At 38.1% G+C, this 23,931-nt stretch overlaps 1 protein-coding gene across 12 annotated transcripts in view; it reads right to left on the reverse strand.

Annotated features, from left to right (window-relative positions):
* The window catches only part of VTI1A (vesicle transport through interaction with t-SNAREs 1A), a 561,291-nt gene that overhangs the window by 336,100 nt on the left and 201,260 nt on the right, over positions 1-23,931 (reverse strand). For 7 of the 12 annotated variants that reach the window (XM_059051703.2, XM_059051702.2, XM_059051712.2 and 4 more), the window contains 2 exons: positions 17,865-17,935; positions 16,897-16,958 (listed from right to left, as the gene is read on the reverse strand). In XM_059051703.2, the coding sequence (XP_058907686.1) occupies positions 16,897-16,958; positions 17,865-17,935 (133 nt within the window). Of the gene's footprint in view, positions 1-16,885; positions 16,959-17,864; positions 17,936-23,931 lie in introns of all 12 variants that reach the window. The other 5 variants (XM_067024671.1, XM_067024674.1, XM_059051707.2 and 2 more) reach the window with 1 other exon arrangement.

Genomic DNA, 23,931 nt, shown 5'->3' on the forward strand with positions numbered 1-23,931 from the left:
CAAGTTACTATGTACTGTTGTTTCTTAAAAATATTAAGGTGCCTAGGAGTCGAGTTCTGAGTTTATTGAATCTCTGATGACTAACGGATTCCCTTTGACACAGTAAACATTAAATATTTGCTGTTGAAGAAGATGCTGCTGAGGATATTGCTGTTAAGAGGCTGCTAAAAACATGGTTTCTGGGCTTCCCTGGTGGCGCAGTGGTTGAGAGTCCGCCTGCCAATGCAGGGGACACGGGTTCGTGCCCCGGTCCGGGAAGATCCCACATGCCGCGGAGCGGCTGGGCCCGTGAGCCATGGCCGCTGAGCCTGCGCGTCCGGAGCCTGTGCTCCGCAACGGGAGAGGCCACAACAGTGAGGCCCGCATACCACTAAAAAAAAAAAACAACATGGTTTCTGAGGCTAATACCAGGGTATTGGTCCAACTTTGCCCCATCTTGGTGGAATGACGTCGGGCAAGACTCAGCTTTTGTAGGTCTCAATTATCTATAACATAAGGATAATAATGACAATACCAAATCAGAGACGTCTTATGAAGGTTACATGAAATGAAATAATACATGTGAATGTGTCTTACAAACTATAAGGCCCTATATATATTTTACTTGTTCTGACTGTCTTTAAGGACTTAATTTTGATAAATGATCTGATTTCCCAAAGAAAGCATCCCTGAAAAGGTTTCTTGTGAAACTTTGTAGAAAATTCAAAATAGGTGTTTCTTGTAGACCAATACATTTCAAATAAGCCAGAATATCAAAGTAATTAAGTGGTTTTTCGTTAAGACATTGTACACAGTTTTGTGACAATATCTCGTCTCTCAACTTTTTTGGAGTTGGTTGTGGACTATTTAGAAAATTTTATGGAAAATTCTCAGAATGATGCATGTACACACATACACAAATATTTTCAGGAAACTCCAGTTGTTTAGAGATTCTGTGAAACCCACACCAGGATACGGACCACTGCCTTACGCCCTGAGACAGAGAGCATGGTTTTATGAAAGTACTTGGGGACCTGATTCAGACACCTTTGACTGATTTGAGAATTAAAAAGCTGACAGGTTTTTTTTTTTTCATCATGAAATCATTAAGATATCAGAAGATGGAAAGTAGAGTGGCTTTTTCCTATATAAACTATAATTGTATAAGAAACTATGCTGTTCTTTCGTAATTCTAAGCCTCTTCAATGCTCTTTTAAAATTTTTCATGAAATTTACCATTGTTGCATTTTTCCTATTGATATTCATACTTCAGTTCCAAAGTTCTTCACATAATTTTACAAACGAAGCCACTAACTTTTAAAATAGGATGTTGAGGTTAAAAAAAGAAAACGCCTCCTGTCATTTCAGCTACTACCCTGTCAAAAAATGTTAGAGATAATTAAAAAAAAGAAAAGAAAACAACCTCAATTAATACTAGTAAGGTGGCCAACTTTTGCAGTTTAAGAAATATTTTAATTACATTTCTGGATATTGAATATCTTTCTTTATAAACAGTGTTTTCTTTCTTTTTTGTTTCCATGAATGCAAAGAATTCTTTCTTAATACCTAGATGACAAAAATCTCAAGATGTACACAGTTGTTTCTTATTATGGCTTCCCTGGAAAACATTTCTGGGAAAGCACAATTCTCAGCCACTTACTTTGTTTACAACAGACAAAACTGCTTGTGTGGTATAAATAGGAGTCTGTCCTTAAATGCTGCTGAAAAATAAAATACAGCCATGAAAGGGGAGCTATTTCCTGACCCCAAGGTGGCTTAAAAAAAAAATCTTAGCTACTTTAGGAACAGCACCAAAGCATAAATAATAATTACCAATTGCCACACAATAAAAGACTAATTTTACAAAAAAAAAAAGAGAAAGAAAGAAGAAAGAAAGAAAGAAAAGAGTGGCTACATATTCCAGAGATGCCCTCAGAATAGTCAGCATTAGAAGGTTTTCTTATCCTGCAAGATTATGAAACCCCTTTTTGTCCTCCTGCATTTGCGATGTATATCTATAACTCGTTCTTGTTTGTGCAGATAAGCCTCGCCTTGTCTCCCTAACTGCACTTTCAAAAGAAGATTCACAGTTGTTTGACTTTTGATCTAGGGAGCAGCTAGCTCGACCACCTGCACTGTGCACGAGCTGTTACTGAGCTCGCTTTGTCCCATCTTATGACACAGTGAGCCTTTTAAAATTGATGTGTGAATACACTAATTTACAATGTGAGCGTTCAAACAAAAAAAATATGGCGGCGGCCGCGGTGGTAGTGGCGACAGCCGTGGCGGCAGCAGTGTTAGGGGGAGACTGGTGAAGCGGGAAGCCTGGACACTTGCTTTATAAAGTTCAGACACCATTCACTGCCTCTGGTATTAAATGAAACAGATGGCCAAAGGCCTCCCTCAGTTTGCCATGGAGCAGACAGTGGTGTAACGGTGTGCGGGCATGGAACTGTAAAATGTTGTTTGGTGATGGTCTATGTTAATAAATAGCCCTTTACAAGGGGGGTCGAGGGCTCCATTACTTGTTTATAAGGAAGGCCTAGCGCTCCCTGCTTCCAGTTAAGAGCTCAAGGCTGCCTTCAAAGGAAGTGTTGACGGTGAAGGTGACGTGCACCCTTCATATTCTACATTGCGTTAAAGGATGGCATGTTTCCTGGGGAAAAAAGGGAAAATCATAAAAGAAAGGTAATTTGTGAATTAGCTCAAACTGTGGCTCACAACCAAGGAAAATATAATAATGTTTTTCCATTGTGATTAAATAATGGACAAAAATATTCTGTTATGGTTAAGTTACTTATTTTATCTTTGAAAGAACATGTTTACATTGCAGCCAAGGGGTTTCAACTAAATTACATCCAAGAACCTAGACAGCAACTTTGAAACTATTCTTAGCCCTTCTTCCAAAGACCATTCATTGACCAGGCCCAGGCCCGGGAAGCGTGGCCCCGTGCTAAATGCAGTGAGGCTCCCGACCACCAGCGGCTTACATTCCAGACCTGAGGACCCTTAAGACAACTGGTCACACGGAAACTCCTCATTCCCCTCCAGGCAGGGATCTGACACGAGAACTGTCACCCCCTCACAGTAACCAGTCTATCAAGGCCTGTCTCAGCAGCACGAAAGGCTATGCTTGACCTCAACTAAAGGTTACTTTCATTTAATCTAGCACTGTGGGCCCTCTGATTGTGTTTCCTGCTTTGCTTTCAGGTAGGACATTTTCCACCTGTCTGGATATCTGCACAGGTATTTGTTGACAGTCCATGCTTTGGGGGGAGTAAAGTGATTCCTGGCTTTGTTTTCTCTTTTACTTGGATATCCTCCCCTATTTATTTCAGCTGGTTGCACAATATTGTGGGGAGCCATTTAAAGTCCCTTGGGGGATGAGGGAGGGGATAAAAAACATCTAGAAGAAAATGAAGACTTGGTCATTAATAACTAACTACAATGAACACAAATGCAAAGGAAAGATGCTAGAGTCTTGTGAGAAATACAAACTACCCTGAAGGATCAGAGCAAAGACAGTTTGTTTCTGGCTGGGAGACTGATGAAGGCTTGATGAAGAGAGGGGTAGTTCACCTGAGAGCCAGAGTAGAGACAAAAGTTCACCTGAAACATTCTGAAGATAACACCTGTTGTTTTTGCCCACCCAGGATTTATTCCCCTTTTTAGTAAAAGTCCTGGATTTTTCTGAGGTAACTGCTCTCAGTCCGTGTGTCCATCCGCTGCATGAGGTTCCAGGTCTAAAACATCAGATCACAGATTAATGGGGACTGATCCAATAGTGGGACGTAGTAAGGATTTGTTCATTGTTTTCAAGAACCATCCAGAATGGCTGTCTGACTCTCTGTGAGGCTACTAATTCTCCATAGAAGAAGGGTAACAGTCCAGCACAGTAGGAAAAACAGTATCTGGAGGCAGACCGCTTCTACAGAGCTGGATAATATTTAACAGAAGTTCCTTATTTCTTAAAATGGGAGTAACGGTATCTGCCTTACAGAGATGTCATGAAGATGAAACAAGATAATGTATACCAAGTGTCTAGAACAGTGACTGCTACCTAGGAGTTATTGATGAGTGCATACGTAGCAGTGGTTTTTGTTATTAAAAGATAGAGTGTGGTGTAGAATAACGACTCCTAAAATTCTGAATTTCCCAGACCAGTAAACTGTGGGGAGAGGGGGGAAGGTGGGAAAACTGATTGCTAATGTTTAGTCCTTCCAAGGATTTCCTTTTCCATTTGTTGTAACAGTCAACTGTTTTAAGGAAATTGCTGACTACCACAATTATTTTACAGAAGAAATGGAATCATGACAAAGAGAGCAGATAACAGTAACAATTTGCATAATGAAAACTCACTAGTTTGTTTTAACTCTTCTCATTTCACTACTAGTTAGTGAAAACTGACTCTGAGAGCCTTTGGTGTAGTGCATTCAAAAGAGACAGCTAGGGCTTCCCTGGTGGTGCAGTGGTTGGGAATCTGCCTGCCAAGGCAGGGGACGTGGGTTCGAGCCCTGGTCCAGGAAGATCCCACATGCTGCGGAGCAACTAAGCCCATGTACCACAACTGCTGAGCTGCTGCTCTAGAGCCCGTGAGCCACAACTACTGAGACTGTGTGCCACAAATGCTGAAGCCCATGTGCCTGGAGCCCATGGTCCTCAACAAGAGAAGCCACCACAGTGAAAGGTCTGCACATTGCAACGAAGAGTAGCCCCTCCTCATCACAACTAGAGAAAGCCCGTGCACAGCAATGAAGACCCAATGCAGACAAAAATAAATAAATAAAATAAATTAAAGAAGATTGGTTCAAGATGGCAGAGTAGAAGGACGTGTTCTCATCCCCTCTTGCGAGAGCACTGGAATCACAACTAACTGCTGAGCAATCATTGACAGGAAGACACTGGAACTCACCAAAAAAGATACCCCACATCCAAAGACAAAGGAGAAGCCACAATGAGATGGCAAGAGGGGCGCAATCACAATAAAATCAAATCCCATAACTGCTGGGTGGGTAACTCACAAACTGGAGAACACTTATACCACAGGAGTCCACCCACTGGAGTGAAGGTTCTGAGCCCCACGTCAGGCTTCCCAAACTGTGGATCTGGCAACGGGAGGAGGAATTCCTAGAGAATCAGACTTTGAAGGCTAGCGGGATTTGATTGCAGGACTTCGACAGGACTGGGGGAAACAGACACTCCACTCTTGGAGGGCACACACAAAGTAGTGTGCACACTGGGACCCAGGGGAAGGAGCATTGACTCCATAGAGACTGAACCAGAACAACCTGCTATGTTGGAGGGTCTCCTGCAGAGGCAGGGGGTGGCTCTGTCTCACAGTGAGGACAAGGACACTGGCAGCAGAAGTTCTGGGAAGTATGCCTTGGCGTGAGCCCTCCCAGAGTCCACCATTAGCCACACCAAAGAGCCCGGGTAGGCTCTAGTGTTGGGTTGCCTCAGGCCAAACAACCATCAGGGAGGGGACCCAGCCCCACCCATCAGTAGACAAGTGGACTAAAGTTTTACTGAGCTCTGCCCACCAGAACAACAGCCAGCTATACCCACCACCAGTCCATCCCATCAGGAAACTTCCACAAGTCTCTCTGACAGCCTTATCCACCAGAGGGCAGACAGCGGAAGCAAGAAGAACTACAATCCTGCAGCCCGTGGAACAAAAACCACATTCACAGAAAGATAGACAAGATGAAAAGGCAGAGGGCTATGTACCAGATGAAGGAACAAGATAAAACCCCAGGAAAAACAACTAAATGAAGTGGAGATAGGCAACCTTCCAGAAAAAGAATTCAGAATAATGATAGTGAAGATGATCCAGGGCCTCAGAAAAAAGAATGAGGCAAAGATTGAGAAGATGCAAGAAATGTTTAACAAAGACCTAGAAGAATTAAAGAACAAACAGAGATGAACAATACAATAACTGAAATGAAAAACACACTAGAAGTAATCAATAGCAGAATAACTGAGGCAGAAGAATGGATAAGTGACCTGGAAGACAGAATGGTGGAATTCACTGCTACAGAACAGAATAAAGAAAAAAGAATGAAAAGAAATGAAGACAGCCTAAGAGACCTCTGGGACAACATTAAACACAACAAAAATCGCATTATAGGGGTCCCAGAAGGAGAACAGAGAGAGAAAGGACCCAAGAAAATATTTCAAGAGATTATAATCGAAAACTTCCCTAACGTGGGAAAGGAAATAGCCACCCAAGTCCAGGAAGTGCAGAGAGTCCCATACAGGATAAACCCAAGGAGAAACACGCTGAGACACATAGTAATCAAACTGGCAAAAATTAAAGACAAAGAAAAATTATTGAAAGCAGCAAGGGAAAAACGACCTATAACATACAAGGGAACTCCCATAAGGTTAACAGCTGATTTCTCAGCAGAAACTCTACAAGACAGAAGCGAGTGGCATAATATGCTTAAAGTGATGAAAGGGAAGAAACTACAACCAAGATTCCTCTACCCAGCAAGGATCTCATTCAGATTCGATGGAGAAATCAAAAGCTTTACAGACAAGCAAAAGCTAAGAGAATTCAGCACCACCAAACCAGCTCTACAACAAATGCTAAAGGAACTTCTCTAAGTGGGAAACATAAGAGACGAAAAGGAGCTACAAAAACAAACCCAGAACAATTAAAAAAATGATAATAGGAACATACATATTGATAATTACCTTAAACATAAATGGATTAAATGTTCCAACCAAAAGACACAGCTTGCTGAATGGATACAAAAACAAGACCCATATATATGCTGTCTACAAGAGACCCACTTCAGACCTAGGGACACATACAGACTGAAAGTGAGGGGATGGAAAAAGATATTCCATGCCAATGGAAATCAAAAGAAAGTTGGAGTAGCAATACTCACATCAGATAAAATAGACTTTAAAATAAAGAATGTTACAAGAGACAAAGAAGGACACTACATAATGATCAAGGGATCAATCCAAGAAGAAGATATAACAATTATAAATATATATGCACCCAACATAGGAGCACCTCAATACATAAGGCAACTGCTAACAGCTATAAAAGAGGAAATCAACAGTAACACAATAATAGTGGGGGACTTTAACACCTCACTTACACCAATGGGCAGATCATCCAAAAAGAAAATTAATAAGGAAACACAAGCTTTAAATGACACAATAGGCCAGATAGATTTAATTGATATTTACAGGACAGTCCATCCAAAAACAGCAGATTACACTTTCTTCTCAAGTGTGCATGGAACATTCTCCAGGATAGATCACATCTTGGCTCACAAATCAAGCCTCAGTAAGTTTAAGAAAATTGAAACCGTATCAAGCATCTTTTCTGACCACAATGCTATGAGATTAGAAATGAATTACAGGGGAAAAAACGTAAAAAAATACAAACACATGGAGGCTAAATAATATGTTACTAAATAACCAAGAGATCACTGAAGAAATCAAAGAGGAAATAAAAAAATACCTAGAGACAAATGACAATGAAAACACAACAATCCAAAATCTATGGGATGTGGCAAAAGCAGTTCTAAGAGGGAAGTTTATAGCTACACAAGCCTACCTCAAGAAACAAGACAAATCTCAAATAAACAATCTAACCTTACACCTAAAGGAACTAGAGAAAGAAGAACAAACAAAACCAAAGTTAGCAGAAGGAAAGAAATCATGAAGATCAGAGCAGAAATAAATGAAATAGAAACAAAGAAAACAATAGCAAAGATCAATAAAACTTAAAGCTGGTTCTTTGAGAAGATAAACAAAATTGATAAACCATTAGCCAGATTCATCAAGAAAAAGAGGGAGAGGACTCAAATCAATAAAATTAGAAATGAAAAAGAAGTTACAACAGACACCGCAAAAAAAAGCATCCTAAGAGACTACTACCAGGAACTTTATGCCAATAAAATGGACAACCTGGAAGAAATGGACAAATTCTTAGAAAGGTATAACCTTCCAAGACTGAACCAGGAAGAAACAGAAAACATGAACAGACCAATCACAAGTAACAAAACTGAAATTGTGATTAAAAATCGTCCAACAAACAAAAGTCCAGGACCAGATGGCTTCACAGGTGAATTCTATCAAACATTTAGAGAAGAGCTAACACCCATCCTTCTCAAACTCTTCCAAAAAATTGCAGAGGAAGGAACACTCCCAAACTCATTCTGAGGTCACCATCACCCTGACACCAAAACCAGAAAAAGATACTACAATAAAAAGAAAATTACAGACCAATATCACTGATGAATAGAGATGCAAAAATCCTCAACAAAATACTAGCAAAAAGAATCCAACACATTAAAAGGATCATACACCATGATCAGGTGGGATTTATCCCAGGGATGCAAGGATTCTTCACTATACACAAATCAATCAATGTGATACACCATATTAACAAATTGAAGAAGAAAAACCATATGATAGTCTCAGTAGATGCAGAAAAAGCCTTTAACAAAATTCAACACTCATTTATGAAAAAAACTCTCCAGAAAGTGGGCATAGAGGGAACCTACCTCAACATAATAAAGGCCATATACGACAAAGCCACAGCAAACATCATACTCAGTGGTGAAAAACTGAAAGCATTTCCTCTAAGATCAGGAACAAGACAAGGATGTCCACTCTCACCACTATTATTCTTCATACTTTTGGAAGTCCTAGCCACAATAATCAGAGAAGAAAAAGAAATAAAAGGAATACAAATTGGAAAAGAAGAAGTAAAACTGGCTAGAGCTAATCAGAAAACTACTAGAGCTAATCAATGAATTTGGTAAAGTTGCAGGATACAAAATTAATGCACAGAAATCTCTTGCATTCCTATATCCTAATGATGAAAAATCTGAAAGAGAAACAAAAAGAACAACAAAAAGAATAAAATACCTAGGAATAAACCTACCTAGGGAGACAAAAGACCTGTATGCAGAAAACTATAAGACACCGATGAAAGAAATTAAAGATGATACCAACAGATGGAGAGATATACCATGTTTTTGGATTGGAAGAGTCAATATTGTGAAAATGACTATACTACCCAAAGCAATCTACAGATTCAATTCAATCCCTATCAAATTACCAATGGCATTTTTTATGGAATTAGAACAAAATGTCTTAAAGTTTGTATGGAGACACAAAAGACCCCGAATAGACAAAGTGGTCTTGAGGGAAAAAAACGGAGCTGGAGGAATCAGACTCCCTGACTTCAGACTATACTACAAAGCTACAGTAATCAAGACAATATGGTACTAGCACAAAAACAGAAATATAGATTAACGCAATAAGATAGAAAGCCCAGAGATAAACTCACGCACCTATGGTCAACTAATCTATGACAAAGGAGGCAAGGATATACAATGCAGAAAAGACAGACTCTTCAATAAGTGGTGCTGGGAAAACTGGACAGCTACATGTAAACGAATGAAATTAGAACACTCCCTAACACCATACACAAAAAGAAACTCAAAATGTATTAGAGATCTAAATGTAAGACCAGACATTATCAAACTCTTAGAGGAAAACTTAGGAAGAACACTCTTTGACATAAATCACAACAAGATCTTTTTTGATCCACCTCCTAGAGTAATGGAAATGAAAACAAAAAGAAACAAATAGGACCTAATGAAACTTAAAGGCTTTTGCACAGCAAAGGAAACCATAAATAAGATGAAACGACAATCCTCAAAATGTGAGAAAATATTTGCAAACGAATCAACGGACAAAGGATTAATCTCCAAAATATGTAAACAGCTCATGCAGCTCAATATTAAAAAAACAAACAACCCAATCCAAAAATGGGCAGATGACCTAAATAGACATTTCTCCAAAGAAGACATACAGGTGGCCAAGAAGCACATGAAAAGCTGCTCAACATCACTATTATTAGAGAAATACAAATCAACACTACAATGAGGTATCACCTCACACCAGTTGGAATGGGCATCATCCGAAAATCTACAAACAACAAATGTTGGAGAGGGTGTGGAGAAAAGGGAACCCTCTTGCACTGTTGGTGGGAATGTAAATTGATACAACCACTATGGAGAACAGTATGGAGGTTCCTTAAACAACTAAAAATAGAATTACCATATAACCCAGCAATCCCACTACTGGGCATATACCCAGAGAAAACCATAATTCAAAAAAACACATGCACCCCAATGTACATTGCAGCACTATTTACAATAGCCAGGTCATGGCAGCAACCTAAATGCCCATCGACGGACGAATGGATAAAGTGGTACATATATACAATGGAATATTACTCAGCCATAAAAAGGAATGAAATTGGGTCATTTGTAGAGACATGGATGGATCTAGAGACTGTTATACAGAGTGAAGTAAGTCAGAAGGAGAAAAATATATATTAACGCATATATGTGGAATCTAGAAAATGGTACAGATGAACCGGTTTGCAGGGCAGAAATTGAGACACAGACGTATAGAATGAATATATGGACACCAAGGGAGAAAAGCAGAGGGGGGGTGGTGGTGGTGGTGGAATGAATTGGGAGATTGGGATTGACATGTATACACTGATGTATATAAAATGGATGACTAATAAGAACCTGCCATATAAAAAAATAAAATTAAAAAATTAAAAAATAATAATAAAATAAATTTAAAAAACCAGACAGCTAAGTTCATAGTCTAATTCTGTACATTTCTATGTATATGACCATGGATAGTTTACTTCACTAAGCATTGTTATTCTCACCTGTAAAATGGGGATACGATGCTTCCTTCACAGGGCTCTTAAGGATTAGATCTGATGTGTGTAAAGTATGGTTAGGGTCAGACATGCACCTAAGGCCTGTAGAGTTATCATTGATAGATAACTTTAGATGCTGTATTCGAATGTCTAACACAATACCAAAATTCTATATTTAAAGCTACAAGAATGTTATTAAAAAGAAACATATATAAAGAAATCCAAAGTCATTCTTTCATTTGGTAAAAACATCACCCATGTCAGCCTTGAAGGGGTCACAGGACGAAAGCAATGAGTCAAGTGTATGGTAATAAATTTACTCACACAATAAGGACCAAGGTTTTTAAGAAATAATTTTCTCTTTGTAGCATTATTCTAAGCTTAGAACCTAAATCTGTTAAGTGTAAAGAATCTGCAACAAACAATCATTTTGTTCTGAAAGAATAAGCACTTGGTTGAAAACTGAAGAATATCTTAGAGGTTAAGATTTTGCTGTACTAATTTCAAGTCAGGGCCCACCCATATTCACAGCTAATAAAAACAGGCCAAGAAAGAAATGACATAAAGAGAGAAAAGCAAAAACCAGAAAAAAAGTGAAAAATATAAATGTAAGACACTTTGCAGTGCATAAACATTGAGAGTAAATTCTCAAGGATATTTTTCTCACAAGTCTTGAAAACTCTCTACTGCTGAATATTCAGACATCATAATAAGAATAATTAAAATATAACAAAATGTTTCCTGGGCAAAATGGGGGCGGCGGGGATGAATTTTTAAAGAAGATTAAAAGTCATAGCATATTTCTTTAAGAATAAGTTTGTTTAATAAAAAAATTACATATCTATTGCTTATAGAAATTGCATTGGTATTTCTGATATATTTACCCTTAGGAATCATTCTGACAGCACATTTAAGTTTTCCAGATGTTTTTACCTGTCTTCCTACCAAAGCAACAAAACCATGTTTAAAATGTAAAATGTGATATCAATGATAGGTGGCAGTTATTCCCCAGATGGGCTCAGAAGTAACTCTAACAAAAATACATGTATTAAATAGTAAGGGGATTAAGTTATTCCAGTTATAAAATAAATAAGTCATGTGGATACAATATACAGCATGGAGAATATAGTCAATAATATTATAATAATTTTGTATGGGGACAGATGGTAACTATATTTGCGGTAACTATTCTGTAATGTATAAAAATATTGAGTCACTATGTAGTACACCTGAAACTAATATAATAAATCAATTATATTGCAATTAAAAATGTATAAATAGTGGTAGCTGCATCAACTTCATTTAATCCCATCTGTTTTGTTTAGATTATAGACTAGTTACAAAACACCTCTCAACAGCTACCTATTTAAGAAAGTTACTACATACATGATGGAAGGATAAACAGAATTCACTTTTTCAAGGAAACATTCTGCTATTGTGTATGTAATTCTGCTATTCTGTATTATGTGTGTGTGTATGTGTGTGTAAATACTAATACTAGTAGCAAATATTGGTAGTGTGCACGAGAGAGAAAATTGTTTGATATTAAGATAATCATACGGAAAAGGTGTTTTAAAAAATGTTACAATATGTCATTTCCTTTCATAAGCCTTTTGCCAGCATATACATGTGGTCAATGGGCCAACATAAACTTGTAACATGTCCTCCAAATTTCTGTCAACAGAGATTTCAAATTATAACTCTGTTACATTTCTAAGGAATCCTTTAGATATTTTAAGAAACAAACATACAATTACTGATAAATTATTCACTCTTCAGAGGCAAAAAGAAAATAGAATCATGATGTCCTTTGTTTGCTGACTGAAAATCTTGAAAACTTCTGTTTTCATTTTCACTTCCTGCTGGTACTGTTTGTTCTAATAAGACCTCCCAGTCAAATGTATAGGAAAAAATATACACACCAACATGCACGTACAGGCAAATATATATGGAGAGCAACAATGAAGCCTCTCAGTGCTACCTGAGGCACTTTATTATTTTTTTTTTATTTTTAAATTTTTTTTGCGGTACGCAGGCCTCTCACTGTTGTGGCCTCTCCCGTTGCAGAGCACAGGCTCCGGATGCGCAGGCTCAGCGGCCATGGCTCACGGGCCCAGCCGCTCCGCGGCATGTGGGATCCTCCCGGACCGGGGCACGAACCCGTGTCCCCTGCATCGGCAGGTGGACCCTCAACCACTGGGCCACCAGGGAAGCCCTACCTGAGGCACTTTAAAGACAACCAATTAATGACAGTCTAATTTTGTGGAAGTCAACGAAAAATCCTTTTTATTGACCCCTGTCATCGCATGAATGGTCATTTGTTTCATGACAATTTTCATTATTATCTGAATACCATTTTATTTAAAACTCTGTCTACAGAGTCAGGATATGAACAGTTTGTCCCCAAGTAGCTCTTCATCTTATGTCAAGACAGAAGAAAAATTACTTTTCAGGAAATCAGCTATATCTGCATTCTGATGTCAAGTTTTACTAATATAATTTTGAGTGGACTGGTTTTTTTTCCCTTTGTTTTCTTTCTTTTGGTGATATAGTACAGTTACATGAAGAACATTTATTTAGGTTGAATCAGTGGCTCTCTCACTAGATATGTCTCAATATTCTCTGCATAGTTTAGCTTCTTTCAAAACTTATGATTCCATAAGTCATCTTCTATTTCTCGATTTTTTTCAAACTTATTGGTTGTATAGCTACTGAAATCATATTTTCTATTGGTTCTTTGTTTTCCTGGCACCCTTTTTAATGGTCAGTAAGGATTAATTGGACTTGCAGAATCTTCCATAGCTTCCTTGAAAATTAGATAATTTTATGAATTCCTATGCCACTTTATATGCACATATTCTCTACTAGACTGAAGTACTCCGAAGGCAAGGATCCAAACTGATTTCATTTGAGGAGCCCCAAGTCCTTGTATTCAGGCATGAAATATTTACTGAGGAAGTGAATAAGGAGAAAAAAAGAAAAGAAGGAAGGAAGGAAAGAAGGAAGGAAGAAAGGAAGGAAGGAAGGAAAGAAAGAAGGAAGGAAGGAAATGTATTTTTTTATTTTACCCCATTTGAAGTTAATAAAAGATTAAAAACCACAAATGGTAGTGGCTGCCACTTACTTATTTTTATTTTCCAATCTACCTTTGTCACTCTTACAGAAAATCGGGCGGATTATGTACAAACTCTGGCACTGATGGAACACTGGTTTCACCTGTCTTCACAATAGTCTAATAAACATTAGCAAAATGACTCAAATGAAAGACCATGATATACCATTTCTGTTCTTTTTTTTTTTTTTTTTTTTTTTTTTTTGCGGTATGTGGGCCTCTCACTGTTGTGGCCTCTCCCATCGCGGAGCACAGGCTCCGGACGCACAGGCTCAACGGCCATGGCTCACGGGCCCAGCCGCTCCGTGGCATGTGGAATCTTCCCGGACCGGGGCACGAACCCATGTCCCCTGCATAGGCAGGCGGCGGATTCTCAACCACTGCGCCACCAGGGAAGCCCCATTCCTGTTCATTTTACAAATTTAAAAACAACCTAAGTTTAAAAAATTAAAAATAATCAGCAGTCTTTCTTTTAAATAAAATAATTCCTTGGTTTGGTATATTGTAGAATACTTAACTATCTTCGGTTATAAAGAATTTATCATATGAAAATAAATAAGCTTATGTTATATGCAGGTAAACACCTACCATGAGCAAAGAGGACATTCATTTCTTGTATGCATTTATACATTTATACAGATGAGCACACTGTTCAATATTATAATTTTCTTAAATCAGAAGCACCTGTTGACACATGATATAGCTGTGTAATTTGGTAAGATAACGTGACTTCTCTTTCTGAAATAAAACCCCACCAGTGCTGGAAGTGAGTGCCATGTGAATGGGAGGGATGTAACAGGAAGCAAAATCAGAGCAGTAAATAGAAGACTTTCTGTTAGAAACATAAACCCTGCTTCCACTTTCTAGAGACTGTTTTTCCAGGGAATAATAAAAAAATAATGAAGCGAAGAAGTTGGTAAAATATTTTTGCCTTTTCCCAAGTCCAAAATAAACTGTATATCATGTGGGATAGTAATTAGTAACTAAACTGAAACCACCATCTACATTTGGTTCCTGAAGACTCAGGTTATAGCATTGATTAAAAGTACCTGGATACCTTGGCTGATACCAAGATCCCAGTTGTGCTTAGTGAAAAACACAGTTACCAATGTGCACAGGTGGACTTAAGAGTTTCCTTTGCTCAGACACAGCAAGGTGATGTCCATCTGGGGATTTTTATTTCCTGTTCATACACTAGACAGAGCCCAAAAGGAGATGAGTCAGTGATTGATTGAGTTTGCCTACAAGGAGAACCCCAAGAAGATTTCAGCAGAGTAATTTTCTTCTGTAGGCTTATGAAACAACCCTGTGAGTATGGTTTTTCTAAAGAAGGCCCAGTCAAAGGTTACAGAAGTGGTTTGTGCTTCACCTTCTCTAAATGACTTGCAAATTTATTCAAACACAATATGAGGAGATGCGTTATTTGTTGAAATAACTGTCTGCAGTGTCCTGCACAAAAGGGTGAGGTACATCAAGCAGAAATGTGTACAGAAATACGTTGGTTTAGAAACCCATAAATCCTTATTTGAATCTGCCAACCTGAAAGCCACATAGAGCCTGGATAAACTATTTTTCCTAAATGCTACATCTGATTAAGCCATACCATTAAATGACAGCTGAACTTTAACATTAATATGATATTATTTAAATAACCACATGATTTTTTTTTTACACTAAAAATGATGAATGATTTCTGGACAGCTCAACTGACATAAAGCGGGAGGACTCTTTAATGAGATTTGACAAAATGGAGACATATGCAGAATATTTGTTACAGCTCACATTGCAGGGGCCGTCCCAGAGAAGCAATAGAGAATTTTCCCCTTTTTTTCTTTTTTATTGTTTATATGCACTGAAGCATTCCTTTCAATCGCCACTTCTCTGTGGATTTTGAATTTTTCTAGGTCGTTTACATATTACCCCTAATCAGAGAATTTGGTGGTTTATGGTTTTGAATTGGGGACTGTGGGTGTAGGAAAAGGAGGGGCATGTGGAGTTGTGTCAGCGCGGGTTGCAAGTGTCCCAGGAACTTAACCTTGCTCCTGATTAGCCTGATAGAGAAATCACATCGCTACATTGGCCTATAGAAGACTAAGTGACCATACCTTTGATTGATTCTTATGCAATCAATCTCTAGCACAGCAAACATACTTTTAGCAAATTATTATACATGGATATATGATCAGAGAAGACTTTACTTATTTTCAAATAGCTGTCACTATAGCATCAATGATAAACAAGATTCTCTTTTTAAAATTCCAATTAAGCTATTCTAGAGGCAATTCTCAACATTGCTCATTCATATTTCTATCCACATTTCCAAACTGAAGGTTATGCTAGATGATAGTCTTATTTGGTAGATTCTGAATGCAATAATTCCATGCTGAATATACCTAAGTCAAAAGTGACCCCAATTTTCGGAACAATGAAAACATTTCTCACTCCCCTCCAAAATTACAGAACATAGAATGTTACCTACATGCATTCATTTACTTTCACATACACTCCAAAATATCTTCCATCAATCAAAGGTTAGTTTCACATATAAAACATTAACATTTGTTTGCTCGCACATGTGACTTCACATTATTCAGGTATTCTTTAAATTAAAAAAATCTTTTTAAAGTATACGTAAAGTCAGAATGTTTCCCCAAACTCTCTTAAAAAAGAAATGAAAACAAAGCAACAGAGGGCAAAGCTAATACCAAGTGTGCTCCTGATACTGCAGCCCAGCATTCCCTCTACAGCAAGGAGGCTATCAAAATAGAAAATAAAATCACTCTGCTCCTGCCATGGGGCCTTCCTCAGGCTATGAAAAAATACTTCATGTCTAACCCTAATTTTTTCCATAGCTTGAGGTAACCCCCCGAGCTCAAACCTTCTCTCTAATCTAAGTTACTCAGTGTGTGTCCCTGTCCAAACAAGAGTTAATATCAGTGCTCTGTCACTTCAAAAGGTTCTTGACACAGGTTACTAAGGGCAGAAGCTTGCATGCCTGGAACATGCCCAATTGCAACGAAATGAAAAATATACTTAAAAAAAAGTAAGAGAGAGACAGGAAGATAAGTCCCTACCTGGCTCTTACCTTCTCAACATCCCTGTCAGAACCCTGGAGCTTTTCCCCAAGTTAGCATCTGTTTCCCGAAGCTAGGAGGAGAAAAGCAGCATTAAAACAGAACAAAATGAAACTTCATGGAATTAGATTATTATTTATTTATTTATTTATTTATTTTTAACAAACCCTTGTGTCGAGGGCTGACTTTCAATAGATCGCAGCGAGGGAGCTGCTCTGCTATGTACGAAACCCCGACCCAGAAGCAGGTCGTCTACGAATGGTTTAGCACCAGGTTCCCCACGAACGTGCGGTGCGTGACGGGCGAGGTGGTGGCCGCCTTTCCGGCCGCACCCCGTAGATTATTTTTAAAGTGCACTGGCAAACAATAATTTTCTTTCATGATGGAAAATCCAATTCATAAAAAAACGCTTAAATACTTTAAAATACATTTTTGACACCTACATTATCTCCCAAAATTCTTAGATTTAGAAAATTACATATACTAGATAACCCCCCAGGAGTTTTAAATTGGATACTTGAACAGGATATAAAAGCAAATGTCTCACAGGCTGACAAAGCTTAATTTATTTCTGGTAATTAATTAATATTTCCACCCTATGAATGCACACAGTCCTAGAGATATAAATGGAAGCAAAATGAAATGAGGGAAGATGAGATAAATATTTTTAGCTTCTGCTCTGAAAGACCTGACATACCACAAAATCTTCCTCAGTGATCTTCTCCTTAGATATAGCACTAAATAAAATATCTACCAGGGAGCATTCTGGGATGGAGGCATAAAGAGTCAGCTATTCCTTCTCCATCCCACACTCCTCTCACCCCCACTCTATATCCTCTTTCACCCTAGCCATTTTTACACACGCTTACACCAATGTAATTGTTACTGTCTATGCAAATGCCCAAGACCTTTTACTTATTTATTTTTTTTGTCTTTTCATTTACTGAATTTGTGAAAAGATTGTAGCACTTCTACTTACTCTTTCACGTGCTCTCTGTATCTTTTCTCTATCATGACTGAGGTTTTCCAACATCTCCTGGCCAATTTGTTCTATGGACAAGAAAATGTGAGTTAGGAAAGATGACTTTGGGTGCAAATGAAAAAAAAAAACTTCAGAAGTACCAAAAGGACAACAGGCGCAGAATTTATAGAATGCTCATGATAAATATAAAAAAACAACAGATTATTATGACCCCGACACCCTCCTAACCTAGGTCTTCCATAATCCACTAGAACTGCAATTTTATTCACTGGAAGAAAATATTTGTCTTAACTTTCTCACAAAATTGTTGTTATAGACAAATGAAATAACCTAACTAAAAATATTTTGAAAGCTATAGGGTACCACACAAATGCACGTAATTGTATAGTACCCAAGAATCAATGCACTCAATGAATAATCACTGAAGCCCTACTTTGCACCAGGGGTAGATGTTGGGGACATGGCCAGTAACCAAGATCAAGCCCTTCCACTCACGAACTCCCGAGCTAATAGAGATGATTTAGCAGTTAAAGGATAAATGTTACATTAGAGTTCATATTTCATGGCACATCAAAAAAAAAGGACTGTATATTCCTTTCATGATAGAAAAATCCAAATAATAAGAATTGCTTAAATACAATAACATAAATTATATTTTTGACACCTATACAAACTGAAAATTCTTTCCAGGATAGTACATTCCTAGTATATTATCTCCTCTCAGATTGACGTTAGCTTTTTATTATTAACTCCATACAATTTATCCTTAAGGTAAAATTGGATAAGATATGTGGTTCCCAGTAAAGGCATCATAAAAATGGAAGATGACACCAATAATGGAGAAGTATGAAACAACTAGAGTTGCATTTTTCTTTCTTTGCATAACAACTGCAATATTCAATTTTGTCATACTATTAGGTATTACCATGACATTAAATTCCTTTAATCAATATAATATAGCAATTTTAGAGTGTCCTTGTCCCCGCGGTGAGCCACAGCCACCCCCTGCCTCTGCAGGAGACCCTCCAACACTAGCAGACAAGGAGTATATTTGCTCTAGCCTGGAGAAATCAGATGAGACTTCCTGGAGAAATTGGGATTAGGTCTGTAAGAAGAGGTATAATTCAAATAAGCAGTGAGGAAGAAAGACTAAAACATTTCAGACCTGGAAGAAACCTCCATCCTCAGGGGCTTGGAGAAGGCTCTCTTGGAACCTGTGTGGAAGGGGTGGCCCGAGCAGATTATCTGAATCCCAATGTTGCTCTGACCTTTGTGTTCAAGATTCGAGAAGATTAGGACTGCTAAGGGTCTTGGTGCTCCAGCAGGGTGTAAGGCCAGAGCCTCTTCAGAACATTGGTCCACCAGAGACCTCCCGGCCCCATGTAATATCAAATGGTGAAAGCTCTCCCAGAGATCTGTATCTCAACGCTAAGACCCAGCTCCACTTAACGACCAGCAAGCTACAGTGCTGGACACCCTATGCCAAACAATTAGCAAGATAGGAACAAAACCCCAGCCATTAGCAGAGAGGCTGCTTAAAATCATAATAAGGTCACAGACACCCCAAAACAACCACCGGATGCGGTCCTGCCCACCAGAAAGACAAGATCCAGCCTCATCCACCAGAACACAGGCACCTGTCCCCTCCACCAGGAAGCCTACACAACCCTCTGAACCAACCTTACCCACTGGGAGTAGATACCAAAAACAACGGGAAGTATGAACCTGCAGACTGCAAATAGGAGACCCCAAACATAGTAAGTTAAGCAAAATGAGAAGACAGAGAAATACACAGCAGATGAAGGAGCAAGGTAAAAACCCACCAGACCAAACAAATAAAGAGGAAATAGGCAGTCTACCTGAAAAAGAATTCAGAGTAGTGATAGTAAAGATGATCCAAAAGCCTGGAAATAGAATGGAGAAAATATAAGAAATGTTTAACAAGGATCTAGAAGAACTAAAGAGCAAACAAACAATGAAGAACAACACAATAAAAGAAATTAAAAATTCTCTGGAAGGAGTCAGTAGCAGAATAACTGAGGCAGAAGAACAGATAAGTGACCTGGAAGATAAAATAGTGGCAATAACTACCGCAGAGCAGAATAAAGAAAAAAGAATTAAAAGAATTAAGGATGGTCTTGGAGACCTCTGGGACAACATTAAATGCACCAACATTCAAATTATAGGGGTCCCAGAAGAAGAAGAGGAAAATAAAGGGACTGAGAAAATATTTGAAGAAATTACAGTTGAAAACTTCCCTAGTATGGGAAAGGAAATAGTCAATCAAGTCCAGGAAGTGCAGAGAGTCCCATACAGGATAAATCCAAGGAGAAACACACCAAGACACATATTAATCAAATGATCAAAAATTAAATACATACAAAGAAAAAATATTAAAAGCAGCAAGAGAAAAGCACAAATAACATACAAGGGAGTCCCCATAAGGTTATAAGCTGATTTTTCAGCATAAACTCTGCAAGCCAGAAGGGAGTGGCAGGACATACTTAAAGTGATGAAAGGGACAAATCTACAACCAAGGTTACTCTACCTAATGAAGATCTCATTCAGATTTGATGGAGAAATTAAAACCTTTACAAAGAAGCAAAAACTAAGAGAATTCAGCACTACCAAACCAGCTCTACAACAAATGCAAAAGGAACTTCTCTAAGCAGGAAACACAAGAGAAGGGAAAGACCTACAATAACAAACCCCAAACAATTAAGAAAATGGTAAAAGGAACATACATATCTATAACTGCCTTAAATGTAAATGGATTAAATGCTCCAACCAAAAGACATAGACTGGCTGAATGGATACAAAAACAAGACCCATATATATTCTGTCTACAAGAGACCCACTTCAGACCTAGGGACACACAGAGACTGAAAGTGAGGGATGGAAAAAGATATTCCATGCAAATGGCAATCAAAAGAAACCTGGAGGGCTTCCCTGGTGGCGCAGTGGTTGAGAATCCGCCTGCCGATGCAGGGGACACGGGTTCGTGCCCCGGTCCGGGAAGATCCCACATGCCGCGGAGCAACTAAGCCCATGAGCCATGGCCGCTAGGCCTGCGCGTCCGGAGCCTGTGCTCCGCAACGGGAGAGGCCACAACAGTGAGAGGCCCGCATATCACACACACACACACAAAAAAAAAAAAAAAAAAAAGAAACCTGGAGTAGCATTTCTCATATCAGACAAAATAGACTTTAAAATTAAGACTATTATAAGAGACAAATAAGGATACTACATAATGATCAAGGGATCAATCCAAGAAGAAGAAAATAAAACAATTGTAAATATTTATGCACCCAACATAGGAGAAACTCAATATATAAGGCAAATGCTAACAGCCATAAAAGGGGAAATCAACAGTAACACAATCATAGTAGAGACTTTAACACCCTACTTTCACCAATGGACAGATCATCCAAAATGAAAATAAATAAGGAAACACAAGCTTTAAATGATACATTAAACAAGATGGACTTAATTGATATTTATAGGACATTGCATCCAAAAACAACAGAATACACATTTTTCTCAAGTGCTCATGGAACATTCTCCAGGATAGATCATATATTGGGTCACAAATCTAGCCATGGCAAATTTAAGAAAATTGAAATCGTATCAAGTATCTTTTCCAACCACAATGCTATGAGACTAGATATCAATTACAGGAAAAGATCTGTAAAAAATACAAACACATGGAGGCTAAACAATACACTACTTAATAACGAAGTGATCACTGAAGAAATCAAAGAGGAAATCAAAAAATACTTAGAAACAAATGAAAATGAAAACACGATGACCCAAAACCTATGGGACGCAGCAAAAGCAGTTCTAAGAGGGAAGTTCACAGCAATACAATCCTACCAGAAGAAACAAGGAACATGTCAAATAAACAACCTAACCTTATAACTAAAGCAATTAGAGAAAGAAGAACAAAAAAACCCCAAAGTTAGCAGAAGGAAAGAAATCATAACGATCAGATCAGAAATAAATGAAAAAGAAATGAAGGAAATGATAGCAAAGATCAATAAAATTAAAAGCTGGTTCTTCATGAAGATAAACAAAATTGATAAACCATTAGTCAGACTCATCAAGAAAAAAAGGGAGAAGACTCAAATCAATAGAATTAGAAATGAAAAAGGAGAAATCACAACTGACACTGCAGAAATACAAAGGATCATGAGAGATTACTACAAGCAACTATATGCCAATAAAATGGACGACCTGGAAGAAATGGACAAATTCTTAGAAGTGCAGAACCTGCCGAGACTGAACCAGGTAGAAATAGAAAATATGAACAGACCAATCACAAGCACTGAAATTGAAACTGTGATTAAAAATCTTCCAACAAACAAAAGCCCAGGACCAGATGGCTTCACAGGCGAATTCTCTCAAACATTTAGAGAAGAGCTAACACCTATCCTTCTCAAACTCTTCCAAAATACAGCAGAGGGAAGAACTCTCCCAAACTCATTCTACGAGGCCACCATCACCCTGATATCAAAACCAGACAAAGATGTCACAAAAAAAGAAACCTAGAGACAAATATCACTGATGAACATAGATGCAAAAATCCTCAACAAAATACTAGCAAACAGAATCCAACAGCACATTAAAAGAATCATACATTATGACCAAGGGGGGTTTATCCTTGAGATAAAGTCTATTTTCAAGGATTCTTGAGGAATGCAAGGATTCTTCAATATATGCAAATCAATCAATGTGATACACCATATTAACAAATTGAAGGAGAAAAACCATAGGATCATCTCAATAGATGCAGAGAAAGCTTTCGACAAAATTCAACATGCGTTTATGACAAAAACCCTCCAAGAAGTAGGCATAGAGGAAACTGACCTCAACATAATAAAGGCCATATATGACAAACCCACAGCCGACATCATTCTCAATGGTAAAAAACTGAAACCATATCCACTAAGATCAGGAACAAGACAAAGTTCCCCACTCTCACCACTATTATTCAACAGAGTTTGGGAAGTTTTCGCCAAAGCAATCAGATAAGAAAAAGAAATAAAAGGAATCCAAATTGGAAAAGAAGAAGTAAAGCTGTCACTGTTTGCAGATGAGATGATACTATACACAGAGAATCCTAAAGATGCTACCAGAAAATTACCAGAACTAATCAATGAATTTGGTAAAGTAGCAGGATACAAAATTAATTCACAGAAATCTCTTGCATTCCTACACACTAATGATGAAACATCTGAAAGAGAAATTAAGGAAACACTCCCATTTGCCACTGCAACAAAAATAAAATACCTAGGAATAAACCTACCTAAGGAAACAAAAAACCTGTATGCAGAAAATTATATGACACTGATGAAAGAAATTAAAGACAATACAAACAGATGGGGAGATATACCATGTTCTTGGATTGGAAGAATCAACATTGTGAGAATGACTATACTACCCAAAGCAATCTACAGTTTCAATGCAATCCCTATCAAATTACCAATGGCACTTTTCACAGAACTAGAAGAAAAAATTTCACAAGTTGTATGGAAACACAAAAGACCCTGAATAGCCAAAGCAATCTTGAGAAAGAAAAACAGAGCTGGAGGAATCAGGCTCCCTGATGTCAGACTATACTACAAAGCTACAGTAATCAAGACAGTATGGTACTGGCACAAAAACAGAAATATAGATCAATGGAACATGATAGAAAGCCCAGAGATAAACCCACGCACATTTGGTCACCTTATCTTTGATAAAGGAGGGAAGAATATACAGTGGAGAAAAGACAGCCTCATCAATAAGTGGTGCTGGGAAAACTGGACAGCTACATGTAAAAGAATGAAATCAGAACACTCCCTAACACCATACACAAAAATAAACTCAAAATGGATTAAAGACCTAAATGTAAGGACAGACACTATCAAACTCTTAGAGGAAAACATAGGCAGAACACTCTATGACATAAATCACAGCAAGATCCTTTTTGACCCACCTCCTAGAGAAATGGAAATAAAAACAAAAATAAACAAATGGGACCCAGTGAAACTTAAAGACTTTTGCACAGCAAAGGAAACCATAA

This window comes from Kogia breviceps, chromosome 2 (assembly GCF_026419965.1).
Source record: "Kogia breviceps isolate mKogBre1 chromosome 2, mKogBre1 haplotype 1, whole genome shotgun sequence".
In the NCBI taxonomy this organism is placed as follows: Eukaryota; Metazoa; Chordata; class Mammalia; order Artiodactyla; family Physeteridae; genus Kogia; species Kogia breviceps.